This window comes from Propithecus coquereli, unplaced genomic scaffold (assembly GCF_000956105.1).
Source record: "Propithecus coquereli isolate 6110/MARCELLA unplaced genomic scaffold, Pcoq_1.0 Scaffold25, whole genome shotgun sequence".
NCBI classification, from domain to species: Eukaryota; Metazoa; Chordata; class Mammalia; order Primates; family Indriidae; genus Propithecus; species Propithecus coquereli.
The window spans coordinates 6,178,174-6,201,585 of NW_012148063.1; the positions used below are offsets into that span (position 1 = coordinate 6,178,174).

The window sequence follows — 23,412 nt, forward strand, 5'->3', positions numbered from 1 at the left end:
GTAAGAATCTCAGCCACTTCCTTTCCAGACATTGTTGCCACATGCCCACTGCCAGGGGTGTTCTTGCCCTTGCTGGCGTCACCCAGGCAGCTCCTCTGTGTGGGAGCTGGGCAGCCACCAGCGGCTGTGACTGCGCAGCAGGCTCCTTTCAACACCCGCACCGCCAGGCCACGCCTTTCCACATATTGGTTTCCTGTTGCCGCTGTAACAAAGCAGCACAAATTTGCTGCCGCACAGTTCTGTGGGTGGAAAGCCCAGGGGGCTTAGCTCCTCTCCCTGCCTCAGCTCCACAGCCCGAAACCAAGGTGCCATCGCCTGGGCCCTCACCCGAAGGTTCTCGGGGACAGTCCTCTGCCAGGCTCAGTCGGGCTATTGACTAAAGTCAAGGCATTTAGGACTGCGATCCCAGCTTCCTTGCCGGCTATGGGTAGGGGCTGTGCTCAGCTTCTAGAGGCCTCTAGAAGGTCCCTGTCCCAGGCCCCCTCCATCCTCAGAGCCGGAACGGGGGCCAAGTCCCTCTCATGCCCTGCGTCTCTCCTGCCTCTTCTCCCAGCCCATTTCTCTAAGCTCAGCCGGTGGGCTGCTTCGCTCATAAAGACTGGCCCCACCCTGATCATTCTGGATAATCTCCCCATCTCATGGTCCGGAACCTTCACCACACCTGCAAGTTCCCTGAGTCGTGTGAGGTAGCGTATTCACAGCAGTGGGGGATGAGGCTGTGGAAACCGTTGGGGAGGCGGGCATCATTCTGCCTACCACAGGCCTTCAGGTGGGAGGGACCCCAGGGATCAGGTCTCAGGTGCAGGTGGATTGGAGAAAATTTCTGTCTACACCTATCCAGAACGCTTAGTAGCAGCCCAGGTCACTTCCAAGTCTACCTTTCTCTTAATCTAGGAAATAAAAATTGATGGATTAAAATATATACACACATCTATCCTTATATATGTGTATGCATGTGAATTTTTGAAATCCATCAATTTTTATTTCGTAGATTAGCAGGGCAGAAAAGCAAAAGGAGGGTAGATATAGCAGACTCCAATTCATCTATAAGGCTATGTATGTGTGCGTATTTCTAAATCCCTCACATACACACGTGTGTGTATATTTATAACTCCTCATTCACGTGTGTGTGTATATATCCTTATGTGTATGTGTGCATCTCTATCTGTACAGATAGGTCTAGATGTAGATATTACCTATCTCCTCCCCAGAATGCAGGTGGAAAATGTGACTAGAACGTCCCCAGAGGCCCTGGATGAACGAGCCACCTTCCCAGCTCACAGGGCAGCTGATTGTCATAACTGTGCTCCCGCTGCTCGGTCCTCCCTGGCTCAGCAGGGCCTCCACTGCTGTCATGCTGGGCCCCTGCCTGGAAAAAGGTGACCAAGCTGAAGCCCAGTGAAAGATGCTCTGAAAGAACCACCCATTTCTCTCCGGGAGAGAAGCGAGGGCCGAGCAAGGTTCGGGCAGAGTCTGACAGCAGCGCTGCTGTCCAGGTGGGAGAGAGTGAGTGGTCTGGGCCACACCCCCAGCTTGCGTCTTCGAAATCCTTTTTGGAAGCAGTAGCCAGTTTCGGGAACATCAGACACGCCCATGCTCAAAACTAGGTACTGGGTTGTGAAATTACAAAGCATGTATAAATTTCTTACATGTGCCGATAACGCCCTCCCCCAATCTATGTTGTGATTGCCTAAGGGCTGTCTGTCCCTGCAGGGTGTTTTCTGTTAGAAATCCGTGCTTTGGAGAATTCCTCCTTCAGTGGGTCTAGTGAGAAATGCTGTGCTCTGGCCATTTATCCTTAGTTTGTGTTTCAGAAAAACAAGTATGCTTTAGGTGCTACTGGCTTATGCGTTTTTGAAAAAGCATTAGTTCTGGTTATTAGCAGGCAAGGTGCTAAGCAAGGCAGGATCCCGTCACCATGCCTGTGGAGTGTTTTGGACGCCTGACTTTCCTCTGGACACCTGTGTGGCCTGGAGGTGGCGTGGGGATGGCCAGTGGGAGCTTGCGAGGTGCAGCCTTCAGCTCACTGAGGAAGAGAGTGCCAACCGCTGGGGCTGCCCAGAAACGACCTGGGCAAGGAGCGGCATCCCCGTGACAGTGCTCCAAGGAGGATAGGTCCTGCTCATCCATGTGGAGGGCAAGACTAGCATTAGAGAAGCACTGAACTCAAGACCTCTAAGCACGTGCCTATATCCCAGCTGCTTGGGAGGCTGAGGCAGGAGGATAGCTTGAGCCCAGGAGTTTGAGGCTGCTGTGAGCTATGATGACACCACTGCACTCTAGCCCAGGTGAGACCTTGTCTCAAAAAAAAAAAAAAAAAAAAAGAGCAAAATAGGAAGTGTTGCTCTTGGCTCTTCCTCCATTATTCTGTAGGGATCTTTGTCAGTTCTTGCATGTCCTTCCAGAGTGTGACCATCTTGTGCCTCTGTGGGCGTGTGCCAATGTGTAGTCTGGAATTGCTTGTACATATAAAGTACCCTCCTCTTTGCATTGTTCTAGAATTTGATTTTTAAATATTTCCTGGAGATATTTTTTGCGACAATATATAGATCTACCTCGTTCTTTTTTTTACTACTTTATAGAATTCCAGAGTGTAGATGAACCATAGTTTATTCTATTGATGGATATTTAGATTTCTTAATTTTTTTTACTGCTCAAAAAACAAACTAGTGAATTTTCTTATATGTATCTCTATGCACAAATGTTAGTATTTCTCCAGGACTAACAACTAGATGTGGAATCTCTGAGTTGAAAGTTAAGCGTATGTTGAATATTAATAGACATGTCAAATGGTCCTCTAATGAGACTGCACCAATTTAAACTCCCAGGTCCCGCCCCTTTACGACACTGGGTATTATCAGTCGTGTCATTTTTTTTTTTTTTTTGCCAATTTGATAGAAAGAAACAAATCTCATTGTTTTAATTTCTATTTTCTGGCTAATAATCAGGTTGCATATCTTTTCATGTTTGTTGGCCTTTTTTTTTCTTATCACAAAGTGCCAATTCACACCCTTTGTCCATTTATAAATTGGGTTGTTTGTCCCTTTTCTATTAATATGTAGGAGTTCTTCACGTATTCTCAATAATAATCTTTTAAATATCCTTTGCCAATATATCTCCCAATCTGTTGCTTACCTTTTAACTTTAGTTTTTTTATACATAAATGTTTAATTCATTAGTGGACACAATCTAAAAATCTTATATTACATGGCTCCTAGGTCTGTACCTTATATGCTCACCCCAAAGTTATATGAATATTTCCTTGATTTTCCGCTAATACCTTTATATCTTGTTTCTTATGTTTGGCACAGTAACTTATCAATAAGTTGGTGTATGTGGTGTGAGTTCAATCAGAAGGGCCGAGTGGGGTGAAAAGTCTAACTTTATTTTTTGCAAATGTTTAGTGAAGCGTCCCAACGCCACTTACTATTCTCGAACTCCTGAGCTCAAGTGATCCTCCCGCCTCGGCCTCCCAGAGTGCTAGGATTACAGGCGTGAGCCACCGCGCTCAGCAACCACTTACTGTGCTAGTCCAGCAGTTCTCAAGCTTTCTGTTCTCGGGACTCTTTCACACGTTGAAAAATTATTAAGGACCCCAAAGAGCTTTTGTTTATGTATATTTTGTAGATATATAGGTAGATGAGCTATTTATCATGTTCGAAGTTATGACTGAGAAAATTTCCAAACACAAGCAGGTGCAAGCCCACGTTGTGGTCACATGAGAGAGAGGACATCACCTCTCCTCACGCAGCCTCTGGAAGAAGCCGCTGCGCAGCAGGGGAGAGCGAGTGTGAAACTGGCATGGATAGGAAAATAGCTTGGGCCTGATGCACCCCCTGAAAGGGTCCCCAAGGGCCACACTTTGAGAACCACCTGACTATCCCCGCACCACTCATCTCAGCTGCCTTCTTTATCCCACGGGCCCCCAGGTCGTTCCTGGACTCTTGTCCCACTGCTGCTCCGGTGCTGTCACACCTTGTTTTGTTTACTAGAAAAGTCTTCTCCTGCCCCACCCCCATGATGGCTCTTTTTAGAATTTCTTACCTGTTCTTAAACACTTTGTCATCTAGATGAATTTTAGAATCAGTTGGTCAAATTCCATTTTGAAAATTCTGGTTGGAATTCTAGTGACTTCCTAGACTAATCTGGGGCAACCACACACCTTTACTGCCTGATGTCGAAGTGTGCACGCGACAAGGATGTGAGAGATTGAAAGGTGACGGTCAAATGGTCCAACCTAAAAGGTCTCAGAGACTGTCCACTTTGAAAGGGTCTGTCACGTGAATTGCCAGGAAGTCAACAGCCCCCACCCCAGACGCAGCGACGGGCACTCAGGAGACAAGGCACAGCCGTTTTCCCGTCTCTGCCTGAGGATTACAGGGTCATCTGTCTGATGAGACGAATATGTTGACAAGTTCTTGAACCTAAACATCTGCAAGCATTAAATGCTGATGTAAGGCACTTTACCTAGAGAACAAGGGAAGATATCACTGCTCTCTGCTCTTCCATCAAAACTCCCTATAAGTGAGCATTGCCTATTTTACTGTAATTTTTAGGAAAAAAATAATTGCAAACAGCATAAATTTTCTTACATTTCAAACATCAGAACCCTTCATGCCCAGTTCTCTCCCAAGTCAGAGAACCTGAAGCAGAGTCAGACGCAGGCGGACTCACGGGCGCACATCTGCACCCCCGGAGAGACACCCCACGCCGCCGTGCGGCACCCAGGGCCTCATCAGCCACAGGCATGGGAAGGAGAGGGACCCTCTCAGAGCCCTGGACTTCCACAGTCCCTGGCCATGCTGGAGTTCTGGTTAATAAGGAAACCAACACAAAATACACACACAAACACACAGACTTTTTAAAATAAGATATTATTTGAGTTTGGCACTTGGCACACGATACCAGCATCACCAGCCTGATTGCTGGAATGTGGGGAGAAGGCGGGTTATGATGTATTGACAGAGAGAGGTTCTTCGCACTGGGTGGCTCTGAGGCCATGGGCTGAAGACAGGGTTCGGGGTCACAGGCAGTGTCAGCCTTGCCACCATGAGCACTGAGGCCTGCAAAGTGCCCTGTGACACTGCCATCACTTGGGGCCTTGGGAAGTGTCCCAGTCTGGGTACCAGGTTCCAGTTCTGTTCTGACATGTATTGCTGTGTGAGCTCATGTAAGTGGCTTGGCCTCTCTAGGCCTTGGCTTCCCGTCTGTAAAATGAAGAGATTAGAATAAATCAGGGCATATCCATGAAGGGATTTCAGGGGAGTTTTAAAAGCTCCTGAAATTATTTTTAAAAATTGTGTTCATGTGTGTTTTTTCCTGAGAAAAGAGTGGGAACTTGAAAAGGTTAAAGACATGTGAGACATGGGGTTCCATGATCTGTCACCTTCTAGGATTCCCTAAATGCTGAGGTGTCCTAACGTTTCCGCGTCCTGCACAGCCTTCCCCCTTGCTGCCCCTCAGGGGCAGACAGAGCCCACTCCCTTGGGGCAGGGAGCTGGTCCTTCCCCAGCCCCTCCTGCGCCCTGCACAAGTCGGGGTGCATAGAAAGGCAGCTAGAGGCACTTCTAGGATTAAGCAGAAACTCAAGGGAGGGGCGTCCGCAGAGCAGTTTTCGGTCTTTTTCAGTTTCATGAACAGTGAATACCTCGGAGTGCAGTCTCTTGGGCTAGGGGTTATGGGGAATTTGAAGCCATCACCCTGGCCACAAAGGGGGCTCACTGTCTTAGTGGGAGCTGGTGGGGGTGGGGAGACAGAGGCAGCAGCGATCACTGCTATAATTTGAAACCCGTCCCCAGTGTGGTAAACCAAAGTCCAACTCCTTATTAAAGTGACTCCCAGTAGAGCTGCCTTGTTTTCTCTCGTTTTTCTTTTTTAAAAAAATCAGTAATTGTGTTTTAATACATTTAAGGGAAATTTATATTTCTTAATCTTATTTTCAACATCTAGCTGTTGGGTCAGTGAGGCGCTTGCATCTCAGTCCGAGTGGATTGGAAGGGGACCAACTTCGGCTGCCGTGGCTTCACGAATCCCTGACAAAGAGCGTCCCATCGTCCCCTGGCAGAGGTCGGGGTCAGCCTCGGGTCACCTGCCCCTCAGCAAGAATTAGGAAAGGGGCCAGGCTCTTTTGTCATCCTGGCAGAGCAGACTTCCAGCATTTAACTCCTAGCTCTGCTATTTTCCAAGCAAATTGCTTTACTGTCTTCTGCCTCAGTTTCCCTGCCCTTTAACTGGGAGTCACACTTCTCCCCGGGCTGCTCTGAAGATTGAGTTAGTTCACTGAAGGCTTTGGAACAGTACCTGACACACTGCCAGTGATGCCAGCCGTTGTCGTGAATGACGATTCCTTAAGACGTGCTGTGGGGGGGTGTCAGCTGGGCCCCGGGCGGGGGGTGGGGTGTAAGCGGCTGCATCTTGCGTCCTACCTTGGATTCATGTCATTTGGACACAGCTGCAAGCTAACAGTGGAACTGAATTCTGCTGTTTATGTTTCTAAAGCACTTGAGATATCGTTGCTATAAACCTTCATAATTCCACATCCGCTGGTTACGACGCCTCCTGACGGAGACGGTGAGTGTAGGTGGCGTTGCAAAAGGTGCGGTGGCCAGAACACAGGCAGGAGCCAGTTTAGATCCTGGATTCTCCTCCATTCTCACATGCCAGATTTTTTTTTTATTATTAACAGGCTTTTTTCTTTCACTTATTGATATATAAAGCAGACAAAAATAATCAATGAGAATAGAGAAGATTGAAATAATTAATGCAGTTAACAAGCTCAGTCAAGACATTTAAAGAACATCACAACCCAACAATTTTTATTTTCTTTATTTCAGCAGATTTAGGGGGTACAGGTGGAGTTGTATTACATGGGTATATTGTACAGTGGGAAGTCGGAGCACATGCCAGTTTTTGCATGTTGGTACGTGTGTCGTGTATATTTCCACTTCCCCATCATTCTACCTTGATTGTAAACTTCAGGTGACACAAAAGTATTTCTGAGATCGAAGTTCGCTCCTTCGTGCATTATTCAGTAAATAAATCTCTTGGTTCTGTTCTTTATTCTTTTTTACCCGTGACCATTTCCTGCTTCCATTCTGTGTGTCTCCTCCACTTCGATCTTTCTGTCTGCTGTCTCCCCTTCCAGTCTGTCCAGTGTCACACACCTTGTCTTCCCGACTCGGTCTTCCCACCGGTCACCTTGTCACTTCCCCTAGATCCACTTCACCTTCGCTTTCAAGCCAGCGACTGACATGACTCCCATGTGGCCGCCGCCCTGTCTGTTCCCTCTCGGGTTGGGATGAAGGGAGGGACAGGGGCGTCCGGGAGCCCTGACCTGGGGGAAGGCAGTTGAGGACAAGACCATCCCTACTACGTGGGCCACTGTCCATGTGTCCCCATGTGCACCCAAGGCTCCCACCACAGCCACCTGCCCACCAGGGTAAACCTGGGAGCATTGGAGGGGAGTTGTCCAGGCTGGTGGCAGCCCTGGGCAGGGATCTGCTTCCCTGAGCCTCCTCGTCCCCTACCGCTCCTCCCTGCCGTCTGCTTCTCCGCGAGCAGGCCAGTGAAAGTCAACAGAGGGGAGCCCATTCTTTCCTCCCGTTTCATGTGTGGCCCGTGCGCCCAGATGATGGCATTACTCAGTCGTGACACTGCACTGGGTAGCGTACTCCACAGTCTGATCTAAAGATGAATCATATCCAACCTGGGAAAAATCAGTGAGGATGTGTTACGGTATGAGCTGCATGGCTTCTGTCCTTGGAAGCTCCAGGAAAGCATGAGTGTTTACTTTCTCCAGCATGTCATTAATTAATTGAGAGGGGATGTAAGGTGTGTGTTTAAACTCCCAGACCCACAATGAATGTTTTTTTTTTCCTGATAAACATCTGTATCTCGTAAATAGAATTTTGTAAACATTTGTGAGAGAAAAATTCTCTGGTCTTTTCAGACTGCCACACTCGTGGTTGATTGATCTCCTGTGTTGCAGAACGCCGAGCTTTTCTCCTTTGGTTGTGACAGTCTGATGGGCTCCTGACTTCTCGCTTGACGTCCCGTGAGAATTCCTGTTCCGGGGTTGCCTGTCTGGCAGCTGAGGACAGCCTTCTATGTCAGGGATTGGCTGAGGGCTCGGAAAAGGTCCCCTGAGTAAAAAGGACTCTGACCCTGAGGCAGTGTCCACTGTAGGAAGGGGACGGGTGATGATCAGGGAGCCTCCCAGTCGTGACAAGCTACAGCCGCTGCTCGGCCCTGGGGAAGGTGACACACGCCTGCCCTGAGGAGTCCCCCTCTGGTTAGAGAGAAAACCGGAGGAAGAGTGGGAAGCCATGCCGGGCTAGAGAAAGGACAGAAGCCTGAGGTCCTTCCCGCCTCTGTGGGGTGGCCGAGGGATGCTCTTCCACTCCCGTTGGCCTCCTTGACTCGTGCCACCGTGCTGGAGGCCGTGGTGTGCTTCTTCTCCGTCTGGTCCATCGTTGGCCTCTCGGGTTTCCACACCTACTTGATCAGCTCCAACCAGACGACGAATGAAGACGTAAGTTCTGGACTGTAGGACACGGGTGCGCTCCCTGGAGTTTGGCAGTGGAGGAGAAAAAGGATGGAGGGGTGTGGGGTCCCCTTCTCCCTGCAGCCCGCTCCAGATGTGAGCCTCGGGAGCGCAGAGCATGTGGTGGCATTTCCACGTGCCCTTCTGCAGGTTTCTCCACCAGGAACCTGTGTTCTCTTCTTCTTTTCTGACCATGTCAGTTAGACACTAGGATTGGCCAGGTGACACCCATTTCTGGCCCTGAGAAGGTTCTTTCTGTTCCCTTTAATAGTTGTGTGAGCAGCTGTCACACTTCCCCTAATAAAGAGCAATGGAGGGCTGACATCTCGGAGTAAGCGTTTGAGTCTACCCTTCGTATTATATTTAATGTCTTAGTTTAGTTTTTGGAGGAAATTGCTCTGACCCAAAGTTCAACGTTTTGTCCAGGATTATGTGCCTATACTTAATGCAGATGGAGAGGAGATATAAAAACAGGAGCATAATGTTGGAAAATATTTCTTGATAAGCATGGTCTTCTTTGTTCTTAATCCTTAGATGTTGACTTAAGTCTCTGTCCATACGTGAATTAAATGTCTCAGAACAGGTCAGTTGCCTTAAACAAAAGCTTGAGGAAATCGGTGGTGATGAGACACGTGAGATGAGCGCATGTTAATACAGTTATTTGTATTTGGCAAGTATGGATATTAGAATCAGCAAACAGACTGTTTCGGCAACACCGTGAGACTGATTTCTTACAGCCTGTCGGCGGGCCGTTAGGGGAAGCACATGAGCGTTTTCACCTCCCCTCCACTCAGTTACCTGTTAGGGCCCTACACATGTGTATGAAAAAAATCTCTGCTGCTTGTGTGAGATGGCCTAGTACCGGGTGGTACCAATAAAGGATTACTGTCCCCAGGGGATCCTGCTCTTTTCCCTAATCTCACCTGCTGTTTCGGGATATTTCCAAGTTTGGGGTAAATGCCTATTTTCCTTGAGAAAAGTACCTCAGTTGCTTTTGGTGAATAAGCGAGGAAAGATTATTCGCTTTCTTTATGGGCCTCTCCTGGTCCACCTGGCCGAGAATGTGGCATTGATATAAAGGCTATTGTATGTTATTGACTGTTTTTTCCTTTCAGATTAAAGGATCTTGGTCAAATAAAAGAGGTAAAGAAAATTACAATCCCTACAGCTATGGAAATATCTTCACAAACTGCTGCGTTGCCCTGTGCGGGCCCATCTCTCCAAGGTAAGAGTCAGGAAGCAGCAGGCTCCTTAATTAACGGAGCTCGGGAAAGCCTCCGCTGTGGTCGCTCAGGTCTCGCGGGGCAGACGCCTGGCCGCCGCGGGGGGAGGGGGATGGTCCCAACCGCCTGCTGACCGCTGCGTGCCATGTAGACTCGGCCTTTATGAAACAGAGACCTGGCTCCATGTGTCATGCATGTCACTCTTCACACCCCTTTTAGTCTTCAACTGGACTTATGTCCGATTTGGGGGAAAGTCTCTTAGAGCTCACAATAGGAAAACCCAAGCATGCGATGCTGTTCATTATTCAATGATGCTGAGCATCTGTGGCGAGCAGGGCGCCAGGACACAAAACCATCCCTAGAGAGAGATCCACGGGGACTGGTGTAGCTGAGATTGTGGTAATGACAATGATGATGACAGTTTCAATAATGGCAGTAGCTGACATTTGCTGGACTAGTGCCAGACCCTGCTCTCAGTGCTTTGCCTGTACTAACTTCCTATAGGCTCACTCTGTACCTATGAGGTAGGTACAGCCATATCCCATTTTATGGATGAGGAAACTGAGGCACAGAGTTTAAATAACGTGCCCACGATCACACAGCTAGTAAATGCCAGCTCGCAGGGACTCACACCCAGGCCATCCAGCGTGAGAACCAGTGTGGCGTCCACCACGACATGCTGCCTCCAAGTCGGAACTGCGCAAGTCCCCAGTACAGTCAGCCTTTGACTGGCTGTGAGTTACATCCGTGTAGAGTATTTCCCACAGATGAATCAAACCATCATCAACAGATACTTATTGAGCAACTATACTGGGTCTCTAGAATGGGGGTCCAAGTCCTTACTGATATGTGCGCATAGAATGCAAACTTTACTATCAGCCTCAGTGAACCCTCATTGGGGAAATAAAAGTAATTTAAAAAAAAAAAAATCCAAGCATATAAAGCACATATTCCTCGGCTGGTTGTTAATTGGTGTTGGGTTCTTGTCGCTTTGAGTCATTCATGGTGCTACTGCCTAACTGGAAATTGATCATCGTCCGGCTCTGGCCTAGGAAGTTGGGAGCCCAGTGTGCCACTCCCTTCCTGAAATGGGGACCTCCGGGGACCGCTGACCTGCTGCTCAGAGGATTCCTCTGCAGAGGGTGGCAGGAAGGGGCAGGCGAGGACTCCGGGTTGGAGGCACGCTTGGACGGGGGTCAGGTGTGGCCTGGTGGGCACCAGCCCCTCTTAAGGAGAGCTCTGGGCTCACCCCAGGAGCCTTCTGGGGACTTTTTAGGCCGGAAAATCTCTCAGGAAATGCTTGATTTTTCACAGTTCAGGCTGTTTCCTGCGGGGCAGGCCGGGAAGCAGGCGCGGACGGGAAGGAGTGTGAGTGGACGACAGCTGAGCCCCCGTCCCCGCACCTGCGGGGCACGTTTGCGTCTCGGAGGGGAGTGTGAAAGTCTCGCCTTCTGTCCACATCTCTTTGCTTGTCCCTGAGTCCTTGATTTGCCTACAGCACCACTTTATACTGTTTATAGACCAAATCTTATCACAACCAAAATGGTTTCGTCCACGACTGGACTAAATGTGCCATTTTGGCTGGTTTGGGCTGTGTTCATCCCCAAATCCAGGTTCCTTTGGGAGGGGCATTTCTCAGGAATGACCCTCTCTCTCCTCAGAACTGCTTGAATCATTTGTTAAAAGGTAAACCGAGGCACGATAAAACATGAAAGAGTTTATTCACAGCAGTTCGTGAGTCTGGCAGCTCCGGGCCTCCAGCGGCGCAGCCTCCTCCGTGGAGGCCTTTACAGGCGGAGCAAGACGAAGAAGGCCTCGCTTGGCCAAAGTGGCGCAGTGGCACTTAGCCTGCCTAGTGCCCTCTCATTGGTTGAAACGTCCGCACTGAGGAACCCAGGGCGCTGGAGTTCACGATTTTAGCAGCCCCAGGGTGTGGGCCAGAAATGGGCCAGCTCACCTGCACGCTGCTCACCGGCGCCCCAGGGCTGGCACCAGGCGGAAGTGAGGGGCGATGCCGCCTTCTCCTCCCTCCGCCCTGCCCCGCCCCAACCCCTGCGCCCCCACGTGGGCCAGGAACCTCCGGGCGTCCCAGCCATGCCCACCTGCGGGGCAGGCTGCCCCCTAACGTGTTCCTAAACTGCCATGCTGTGCAGGCCAGAGGGGGAGAGAGGGTGTGTCCCACGTTTCCCGTTGGGAGCCCACACACCAGGAGTGCAAAGACCCACATTCAGTGCCCTGCACAGTGTCACCAGGGGTGTGGGTGGCAGCTGGATGGGGACGGCCAGGTTTGGGAGATGGGGGTCCTCATACAAGTCTGTCGGGAAGAACAGAAAATTGGAAAGACAGGCAAGGAATGGCCAATGTCAGGCCACACTTGGGCCACCTCCGTGGGGCACGTGGCCACTGTTTGCTGAGCGTGTGTTGGGGTGGGGGGGTCAGGCTGTGTGCGAGGGGCTCGGGAGGCGTGGAGGCAGGTGCTGTCTCCCGGGCGGCACAGACCGTCCCTGGGCGAGTGGTGTGCATTGGGGGCGCCCACAGAGGGATCAGCTGTGGTCTCTTCTGGAAGATGAGCAGGAATTGGCGGGGTGGGGTCAGGGGACAGCAGAGTGTTGACAGACAGAGGGGCCAGTGTGCACAGGGCCCTGTGGTGAGGGGCGCGGCCCAGGAGGAGGGGCTCCGTGGTGAGGACCAGCAGACACTGGGGCAGAGCCACGTTAGGCCACGTCCAAGGTGTCCCCGTCCAGGGGTGTGGCTGCTGCATGAAGCGTGCTAGACGCGAGAGGCAGCCCGCTCCCGGGTGAAATCCCTGCAAGTCCCTTCGTTTCTCTTGCCACGTTCATTCCCTCCAAAATAGTGTCATTTCAATGCCTCAGAACTGCCAAGTTCATTGAAAGTTAATGCCTCCCACCCCCAAGCCCACCCCGGTGGGGCCCCCGCAGGGTCCCTACTCCCCCAGCTCCCGGCCACCAGCGGGGAGAGGATTCGGGGCAGGGATGGGGTGCTGCTGGCCCCGTGTTAATGCTCTCAGACCTGGCGGGGCTTTGAGGCTGGCCTGTCCTCTCAGGAGAGTTTCCTCTGAGAAGCTCCCATCGCAGCTTCCCCAGCGCAGGCACGGTCCTTCCCGCAGTGGTCACTCGCCTGCTACTCCAGCCCCAGGCCTGCAGCCGTCCGCTCTGCATGGGCCTCTGTGGGCCCCTCCGGGGCTCTCTGGGCTGAGTCCTGCAGTAGTTCCCAGGGCTCTGAACAAAGTGAAACGGGGGCTTGCAACACTTGTGACACCAGAAAGTTACTCTCTCACAGATGGGAGCCTAGAAGCCTGAAATCAAGGTGTCAGCAGGGCCGTGCTCCCTCTGAGACACTGGGGAGGGTCCTTCCTAGTCTTGTCCCAGCGCCTGGTGGCAGCCAGCAGTCCTTGACGTCCCTTGGCTGGTAGATGCACCCCTGCGATGTCTGCCTCTGTTGCCATGTGGCATTCTCCCTGTGTGTTTCTGCACCTTCCCATGGCACCCTCTTCCCCACGTCTCTTCTTATAAGGACACCAGTCACATTGGATGAGGCCCACCCTAATCACGTATGAACCCATCTTAACTTGGTTACATCTGCAAAGACCCTGTTTCCAAATAAGGTCCCACTCACAGGTACCAGAGTTAGGACTTCAGCATGTGTTTCTGCAGTGTAACCCGTGGCGATCCCCCAAGCCAGCTACACGCTGGCTCTCTCCCATGGGACCCGTGCCTGGACCCTCAGCCAGCCCCAAGTGCCAGCCCCTCCCCGGTCCTCAGCCTTCTCAGCTCTTGTCCCCTTCAGCCTTTTGAACCCTTGAAGGGGGGCTGCAAAGCTGCTTTGAGAAACCCCCTTTGACGTCCTGCACGGGGCTCCCGCTGGTCCTTTTGCAACGTGCAGGTTCTTGTTGCCTGTTGTTTTTTCCAAGCCTTTGGGGATCTGGCTGGTACTGAGGGGAGAGAGTCCCATTCTAAGACCCAGTCACAGTGATTTTTATGGCCCTTTATTCTGTCACTTGAAGACCTGAAGGGGTAGTTGGGAAATCAACTCCTATCTTCTGGAAGCTGAGCTGACAAGTGGGAGGCTCTGTTCCTCGAACAGAGTACACTCCGGCAGCCCAGGTGGGCGCCCCCACGGGCAGGGTGTGTTTTTGCATCCTGTTTTTGCTGCTGAGGATGTCAGGGTGGATCTGTGCTGAGTGTGGCCCGTCCAACGCAGCGGAGGCCACACCGGGGGTCCCCTTTATTAGCTGAGCCTCCAGCTGCTCTTCACATTGCTGCCCTTAGACTCAAAGTCAACACTGAGCCTTTGCTGGGGAGAAGAAAGGCAGTTCTTCCGATGGCACAGGAAAGCACCACCCTCCCTTCTGAGGGGACAGCACCACAGGGCACAGGCACAGAGGTCTTTGGAGGCATTATTCAGAAACTTGTCTGGGGGAGACCAAGGACCCGTTTTTGTTCATTCCATCAACAAGCGTTAGCTCAGCACCTACTGAGTGCGGGTCTCAGAGCCACAGTGACTGAGGCAGCTCCGCAGCAGGTGTAGATAGGGGCCTCTATCCCCGTGTCTGTGGGCCAGGCGCGAGCCAGGGGCTGTGGGGGGAAAGAAAGACCCCGCCCTTGGGAGCCCGTGGCTGCTAGACAAAGACGACACTGGCGTAGACCCACTGCGACGCTCAGGAGGGTCGGGTGCAGGGCTAAGAGAACGCAGAGAGGGGACAACGGGGCAAAGGGCCACCGGGCGAGAGCAGGGGCCGCAGCGCTTTTGAATCTGGCCGTGAAGAACGGGCAGCAGAGTGGAAGGAACAGTGACGTTGGGTGGGGAAGAAAACAGCTTGAACAAAAATGCAGAGGCGGCAAAGCAGGTGCGGGCAGGTGGGCTGTGCCATGTGGACGGCACTCCGGACACGTCTGTTGAATGAATGTAATAAGAAGAATGTGTTTAAGGCTGGAAAGGAACGCTGGGGACAGATGGCGGTGGGCGGAGATTGACCAGCGAGGAGGCCCCCGCGGTCAGTGGCCGAGGAGGGAGGTGCTGGGGTCTGAGCAGCTCGAGGGTTGCCAGGTGCCTGCGCTGGGGCGGCACAGGGAGAGAGCCAGACACGCAGATGGACACGGTGTCCAGCGCCTTTGGATTTTATTCACTCTCCCCGTGTTGTGTCTCCTCTCGCAGCCTCATTGACAGAAGAGGGTACATCCAGCCGGACACCCCGCAGCCGGCAGCGCCTTCCAACGGTATCACCATGTACGGGGCCACGCAGTCACAGAGCGACATGGTAGGAGCGGCCGCGCCGCCTTCCCTCCCGCTTGCTGTCTGCTGTCAGGGCCCGGCAGCTGCCCGGAGCGGGACTGATGGGCTCGGAAGGGGAGTGGGATGTTAAAGGAAAGGTGACGGCCACTGAGTCTGGTCTGCTTGTTGCGAGTTGTGTAGGGGACGTTCGCACACGAAACCTCTTGGCTGAAAGGGCTGCGGCCCCCTGCCAGCTCTGAGCACGTGTGAGCCTCTGATCTTTGCAGCTCCACCGCTAGGTCAGGAGGGCAGAGACACTCAGTCCCCACACGGGGGAGAGCCTCCTCCTCCTCCCAGAAGAAGGTAAACACCGTGACCCTTAGCCCACCCTCTCCTCCCACCCGCCCTGACCGACAGACCCGAGGCTGAGAAGCCAGCGCTTGACACAGGACTGGGAGTCGTGGCACCGTCTGGCCTTCATGCCACACTTCTCCTGCGGGATTGTGCATTGCTTTCTTATTTGTCCCATATTTCTGGCATTTGTGGGATAAACCCCACTTGGTCATGGTGCATAATCCTTTTTATATGTTGCTAGATTAAGTTTGCTGGTATTTTGTTGAGGACTTTTTCATCTGTATTCATGAGCGATATTGTCTGCAGTTTTCTCGTGAAGGCTTTGTCTTGTGTTGGTGTTGGGGTAACGCTTGCTGGTTTCACAGAATGAGCTAAAAACTGCCTCTTCTTCGTCTGTCTTTTGAAGGCTTGCGAAGAACTGGTGTTAATTCTTCTTTAAAGATTTGGAAGAACTCACCAGTAAAGTCTTTTTGATGACTAATTCACTCTACTAATAAGTAGAGACTTATTGTATAGATCTATTCAGATTTTCTGTTTCTTCTTAGGTCAGTTTCAGTAGTATTTTTCTTTCTAGGAATTTATCCATTTTATCTAAGTTAGCTAATTTGTTGGCATTGTCTCATCTGTCTTGCATCAACATTGTTTTATTATAAAAATAGATGAAAGGAGGAAAACTTAAGGACTGAAAAAGTTAAATAGAAAATGAGTAGTGTGTAAAAGCTGAGGGACAGAGAAGAAGTAACCAAAGACTCCAGTGAGAATAAAGAAGCACTTGGAGTCAGCCCTGAAGGGGAGACTTTGGCATTTTGCATTTTTTTGACATTCTGGGAGCCGCTCGCAACTGCCACAGCCGAGAGAGCTGGAGGCTCTGGCAAAGAGAACTGCAGCAGGTTACATCCCGCACTGCTGCTTTGCTTTCTCCCCTTTTGAGTAATGTTGGGGCCAAGAGAAATGTACATACCCTGAAATTTCCAGAAATTGTCAACGTGTGGAAAACAAGCTAAAATATTTCAAGTCTGACAATGAAACTAATTCTTGGGGGCAATTGGAGCATTCCTTTCCTTTGACTTGGGTAGGCTGCCTATAACAGACATCCCGACCAAGACTATCCCAAAATGAGCCAGCACATCGTGACCAGCAGAGCCTGGCCAAAAGGGACCCACAGCCCTGCGTGTTTTCTGGTCTCTGATGCAATGACAGACACCCAGGGCATCTGTCCACCCTCTGATCCTTGGGAAGCCTGCGTCGTCACTAAGAGCAATGGGTTCAGCAGTGTGCCAAGCAATCCGTCATCCTTCTTTTCACTTATTTATTTCATTTTTCTGGACATAGTCAGAGCTCACAGTCAACAAAACAGTTCTTGTGTTCTAATCCCCAGTTAGACGGAGGTGACAACGAACACACAAATCCGTGAATGTTGACTTAGCCAGGATCGACAAGGTGAATTGCAAGCCATTCTAAGAATGGAACCAAGTATTTGGTGTGGAACATACTGTGTGGTCAGGCGGGTCTCTGCTGAGGTTTATCACTCGTTGCCCTTGGCAGAGTGTTGCCGATACTGACCCTGTCATCGCAAGGATCATCTCACCTAATCTCTATGACAGCATGCAAGGTAGCCTCATTTTACGAACGGTGAAACTGAGACTGTAAAATATTGAGTAACTGGCTCAGAGGCACACAACTAGAGATTCAAGGCCTGGGCGCTTTCCACTGTATGTTGTGTTTCGGTGTTAAAAGCCCTCAAGTTGGTGTCAGATGATCCTCTTCAGACCTGGCCCTTGTGTCTGGGAGCTGCGGAGATAACTTACTACAATCTGGTTTTCTTGGCTTAGGACGCTCATTAGAGTCAGCACTGATAGCTGAGTCCAGTTAAATCAGAATCGCAGGAAGGGGCCAAAGCATCGGTATAATCGTACCACTGCACTCCAGCCCGGGCAACATAGCAAGACCCCCGTCTCTACAAAAAAAATTTTTAAACTTGGCTGAGTATAGTGGTGCCATGCTTCTGTAGTCCCCACTACTCAGGAGGCTGAGGCAGGAGGCTCTCCAGAGCCTGTGTTCTAGGCTGCAGTGAGCTACGATGGCACCACTGCACTCCAGCCTGGACAACAGAGCAAGACCCTGTCTCTTAAAAAACAAAAACAAACAAAAAAACCCTTAAGTCAATTTGGCTCAACTAACTCTTGGTCTATTCAGAGAAATGGGTATATGGAGGATTTCGACAGAACGTGCTAGAATTTGCAAGGCGGCGGGGCAGAGGAGGGGGGAGGCCAAAAAGAGCACTAGGTTTTGGGCAAAGTTTCCTGGAGGAGATGACATCTGAGCTGAATATTAAAAGATAAGTTGCAAAGAATTCACCACCCAAAGGTGGGAAGGATGCTGCAAGTGGAGCAGACTCAGAAACGTAGACACACATGGGGTGGAACTGCTTGGCGTTTGCGGGGAGCAGGGACGACAGTGTTAGGAGAGTGGATTGCAGAGCGGGGATTCCGAGGTGCTAAGGCAGGATGGAAAGTGCACAAAAGGCCTTGGGCGCCTTATAACTGGCTTGGACTTTGTTCTGTAAATGGCAGGGAGCCGTTGCAGAGCCCAGTTCAGGGAGTGATGCCATCAGACTTCTCATCTGGAGTGGACGAGGCTGGCAGTGGTGGAGGAGGCCTGGGGGGCCGTGTGGGGCAGGGAGGAGGCAAGGAGGACGGAAGAAGCCCTTGCAGGAGGCCTGTTGGCAGAGGAGGTGCAGGAAAGAGGCAGCAGAGTGCAGGATTTGAGGATTGAGGTAGAGATCCAGGCAGGGGAGCCAGATGATCAGACGCCTCGCCACTGGGAAACTCAGGGGAGGGGCAAGTTGGGGAGAAGCTGATATAGGCAGGTGGAATTGGGGTGCCCACGGGTACCTGGGGCTGGTGGGCAGCCGTCTGGCGGGGAACTGGATGGAAAGCTCAGGGAAGGTTTGTTTCCCCATGTTGATGAAGAAATGATGTGGCTGGTAGAAATTCACTTTGAAATAATGGAGACGTGAATTAATTTTATCAGTTATCCTAGAACTGTCAGTCACTCTGGGATTTAAAAAGAAATTATAAGACTTGCCATGTTTTTCATCTGAGATACTAATCTGAGTTCATCTCACATGCTGGAAGATTATTTTTTGAAATCAGCATTTATTGTATTTTTCTTTCTCTCCCCCACTTCTGCCAGCTGTGCCCCCGCCAAGTTGAAGCAAGTTTCTTGGTCCAGTTGGACCCTAGTGAGGACGATCAAATAGGATAAGCCTGAAAGATAACCGAAGGACAAGCTTTGCAAATAGAGAGATTGAAGTACTCACAGCAGTGGGAATGGCAGGGAGCAGAGCCCCTGGGCTGGGGCTTGCCGGCTCTGACGCTTCGGGCTGCAAGATCTTGGGCAGATCCCTTAAGCCCAAGAGCCTTAAGTTCCTAAACTGTAAAATGAAGGAGATAATGACATTCACCTCCCTGGCCTGTGCTTAGAACTGACTGAGATCCCGTCTGTTTCCTCTTCCCATCACAAGTTTATAAGACAGCTGGGAGAAAAAGAGTTTGTGAAGTAAAAAAAATAAAAATAAAAAAATATAACACAGGGTTGGCACACGGTGGGTGCTTGTTAAACGTTCAAGTGCGTGAGTATGCAAACTCCCCTCGGAGGGGCTCGCCCGTGGGAGGTTCTCAACAAATACTTGCTTGTTCCTGTCTTCTTTCCCTGTCCTTTCCATCCTCCAATTTTGCCTCTTCTCCAAAAGCTCCACCCTGAACGTGGAACTAGGAACTGGAGGGAAGGAGTTTTCTCTGGTGCAGTGACCTGGCAACATGGCGTCATGAATTCACGGCCTTGGCTGGATCAAACCAATCCGTGGGCCAAGAGGCCGAGGTCACGGGCGTTCTATCCACTGTACACTGCAGGCAAGTGCCTGTGTGCTTGGCCGGGGACTATCAAACATTTTAAGACCTAGAAAAAAAATTATAAGCTTTAAAACATGAAAAGAAAACTGCAAAATCAAAATTAATAAATGTTTAATGTCTATGAGACATGAATATGTCAACTTCATTAATTGTTAAATTTAGCACTCATGAAAATTTTATGACAGTTTAGAAATGATTTGTAGGTTGGGTTTTTCTCACTTCATAAGAATTCCCAAGCACACTTACGATTGCACAGAAATCATTACCAATTAGAAAGAAAGTTGCTCATAGACAGATAAATTTAAAAGACTAACTGACTTAGAGTCCTGTGCCCCTTCTGCCGCACACGCTGCCTTTGCTGTGAGAAACCCTGTTGACTCTCTGCTCACAGCTGGGAGAATCCTTTTGGGCCCAAGGCTCCTGCCCACTGGCAGAGTGCCCCACGCACGTTAGAACATCCTCAGGAGAGGATGAGGAGTGTTCTGTGTGGCCCCACATGTCTGAACTAGGACCAGCGGGTGGGCCTAGGATTTGGGTCCTACTCAATCCAGGAGGGGAATTCTGGACACCCAGAGCTTGTGGCAGACAGGCGTCACCACCCCAGTGATGCAAGGCAGGGAGGGGAGGGGAGCACCTCCCAGCGATGTTGGACAGAGGACTATTTCGGCATGGTGGGAAGGGCTGGACCTGGACCTTTAGGGTCCCTTCCAATGCAGATCCAGCCCACTGCATCTTATCGAAGGGCCAGTATCGCCGTGTCAGATAATGTCTGAGTCTATGGTACATCTATAGGCCATTTGAGCACCTAGAGAATGGGCCTTGCTATTGTTTCAGTTGCTCTTTATGGGATTCTGTGCTCTAAGTACCGGGCTAACTGGACCTTGGGAAGAGGACACAGTTATGCGCAAGCAGGGCTGGCACTAAGCAGAACATGAACTTGGTGCATCTCCACCCCACAGCTTTGACTGCAGACCTGTGGGGAGCCCCCACTAGGACTTCTGGCACCCCCTCTCTGCACAGAGTCCTCTTCTCTAATGTCCTGCCCTGCAGACCCAGCCACTTTAGCTTCCTCACACTCTGATCTCTGTTTTCTCCACTGAGCAGAACCACTGCGGTTTGCTCAGACTCCAGCTCTATGCCACAGGTAGGAAATTTTCCCTAAGAAAAGAATTGGTTGAACACAGGGCTCACCTTGTGAGTTTCCCTTCTCTCAGGGATTGCAGTCTTGCGTTGTCTGTTGTGCACAACTTAATATCTTTTGCCTCCTGTATTTTGGCCCGTTTCATATACTGCCATGTATTCAACGTTAGTTATCCATCATTCCTGGGAGTAGAAGCTTTGTCTCTAGGATTAGAGGGCATGTTGCAGCTGATATTGCCGTGTGCTCCAGATACACCTTTTAGCTATTCGCTCACTCTACCAGCTATAAATACTGAATTAGCCATGGAATCCGAGACATTTGGAGACATTTATATTTAGCACCAGACTCAGCACGTTCATTTGCAAAGGGGAGAAAGACTGGAGGGAAAAGAAGCCCTAAGTATCGCTGGTCAAATTTTTGCCTATCATTTTATTTTAGGACCAATGTTCAGATCAGAAAAGTCCTTTCTGAATGATAGGAAGAGTGCTCGTAGGGAAATACGCAATGTTTTAGAAATTAGAGATAAAGACTTTATAAGTCTTAGATAAGCACTCTGATATCACAGTTCAAAAAAATTAGATAAATATTGATAGAAAACTCATCAAAGTGCCCACTGAGGTCTTACTTGTTATCTCAAAAATAGGAGAATTCACTGTTAGCGTATCATCTCTCCCAAGCTGGGGTGGGGGTGGTTATTTAGTGCCCACAAGATCTTCTCTCTACTATAAATTCTCAAGGAAAAAATGTTAGAGAAGTAACGAGGTGGCATCGAAAGCAATAAAATGATGCATGTGACCCCAAATACAGCTTTTACCATCTGAGCTCCTATGAAACTCTGAGAGCCACACTGGAGTGTGTGCAAATGACCCCCTGCTAGCTGAGGATCACGTTTCCTTTATTCCTAGTCTCCTCATTACTGGCTTTTATTGTTACCTAACGTTGAGGTTCTGTCTGGGTCAGTGTGTGCGTGCACAGTCACGACACCTACTTAGGGTCGGCTCTTTGGTGTGCATGTCTCATTTGATTGTCAAATAATTTAATTTTTGTGTAGCACTCGGGTCAGAGTTCACATCTAGCACTTGTAGCTACAAAGATCCTTTGGGATCACATGCTAAATACAAAGAGAGTAACAGGGTACATAGTTGTTGGAATTATTTTTTAGAATATCATTTACTGTATTTACTTAATCTAATATTTTAAATCCCCCTTAATCCAGTATCAAAACAAGACTAAACCAGCAGTTGCATGATTTATTAAACTAGTATTGCAGAAGAACTCTCCATGCATAATCTGAAAAATCAAATACAGTGGGGAAAAATAACTTAAGCTTAAGTGATAATGTTAAAAGAATGCAAAGAAACTTTCCTCCCAAGCTGCATGTACATTCTGGGTGGACTTTAGAAGATTATGGTGTTTTTGTAACTGTAAATGAGCATTCTCAAGGCCCCAGAACAGGGCTTCACAGACAAGCAGAAATGAGCAGTGCCCAGCTCTAATACTTTTGACAGAATTGGAGCAAGAGAAATAATTTCATTCATTCCTAATTTGTATATAAACCATCTAGAAGACTCTTAGCTTCGCTTTTAGCAGCATCTGTACACTAGGTTTTTTTCAGACAAAAATTAGCTAGGGTAAAATAAAATGTATTCCAACATGAGCCATTTTATTTGAAAATCTGCAAAGACAGAAAATAAACGATCTCTATGGCGTTTTTAAATTGTAACATTAAGTACTAATGTGTATGACATCCAGACATCTGAAGCCATAAACTTCTTTGCAAGTTAAATGCGGACGCTTCATTCGGGCAGTAAATCAGGCGTCACGGTGACTTATTGCAACTGTAGCAAAAGCTCCAGCACTCCAGTCGGCGGTGTTTTCATGCTGCCAGCGGAAAGGTCTTTTCATTGACACTCTTACCAGAGATCAAGCTTTTATTCTATTAGTATTCAGCATTTCACCAATCTTTTACCTAAAGATTTACCTAGGATTTGGGTCCTACTCAATCCAGGAGGGGAATTCTGGACACCCAGAGCTCGTGACAGACAGGCGTCACCACCCAATTTTATACTATTCAACCTAATATTTGATAAATACGAACATTTAAAGGGTTGTTTTGGAATGAAAACATGAGTTTCTCAATTTGCTGTTTGTAGGAGATGGACTGTCACTGTCAGATATCTGAGTGCTTGGCTCTGTTTCCTTAAGATTATATAACCGGTTAAGTCAATTCAGACGGACCCAGTGGCTTCCTGGTGTCAGCTGGAATAAACGCACAGCCACCAAATTGTAAGAGAAAAAGGGAGCAGTGATGTCTCCCTCTACCGGCGGAAGATAAAAGAGTCCTCAAATGAAAAGCCAGGAAGGAGGGTGGTGGAGGAAAAAAGGATCAACGTAAGAGAAAAGAGAGAAGTAGGAAGAGAAGAAGAAGAAAGAGAAGATGGGGGGAAAAGGAGAAATGAGAGGGAAATCAATGAAAAGAAAAGATGGAGAAGAAAGAGGAGAAGAGAATCGGCAAGGCCAGACAGCAAGAAAGCTAAGTAGAAAAATCAACAAGAAATGGGCAAATGAGAGTTAGCAGCAAAGGTTAAAAACAAAAAAAGAAGAGATGTTAAGAATATGTTTCATGGCTCATATCCACAATAATCCCGAGAATATTGGCCATTTCCCCCGGGAGGTGCCCCAACGGGGATCGTGACTATGAAGGTGCGTCAGCCCATCCTCCTTGGAATTTTAGCAGTGTGGAAAAGTGAGGAAGTGCTCTCTCTTGTTTTTAAATAGCAGACATCCCTGAATCATTCGATATCTGAGTTTTTTCTAAGAAGGGGATGTTCAAAACAGGCAAAGTTTGGGAGCATTTTATGAGAATCATAAATTCCGTCGAGAAGGGTCACAGCATTGAATGTGCAAGAGTCCTGCAGTTTCCCACGCCAGCGCCAGCCCCCACCCCCGTGAGCCCACAGGAGGCCGCCGTGGGCAGTACCCTGCAGGACAGAACATGGTGCTGGC

At 49.5% G+C, this 23,412-nt stretch overlaps 1 protein-coding gene across 1 annotated transcript in view; it reads left to right on the forward strand.

Annotated features, from left to right (window-relative positions):
• The window catches only part of ZDHHC14 (zinc finger, DHHC-type containing 14), a 251,495-nt gene that overhangs the window by 223,071 nt on the left and 5,012 nt on the right, over nt 1–23,412 (forward strand). The window contains exons 6-8 of the mRNA XM_012646807.1: nt 8,428–8,530; nt 9,658–9,767; nt 14,941–15,043. Of these exons, the coding sequence (XP_012502261.1) occupies nt 8,428–8,530; nt 9,658–9,767; nt 14,941–15,043 (316 nt within the window). The remainder of the gene's footprint in view (nt 1–8,427; nt 8,531–9,657; nt 9,768–14,940; nt 15,044–23,412) is intronic.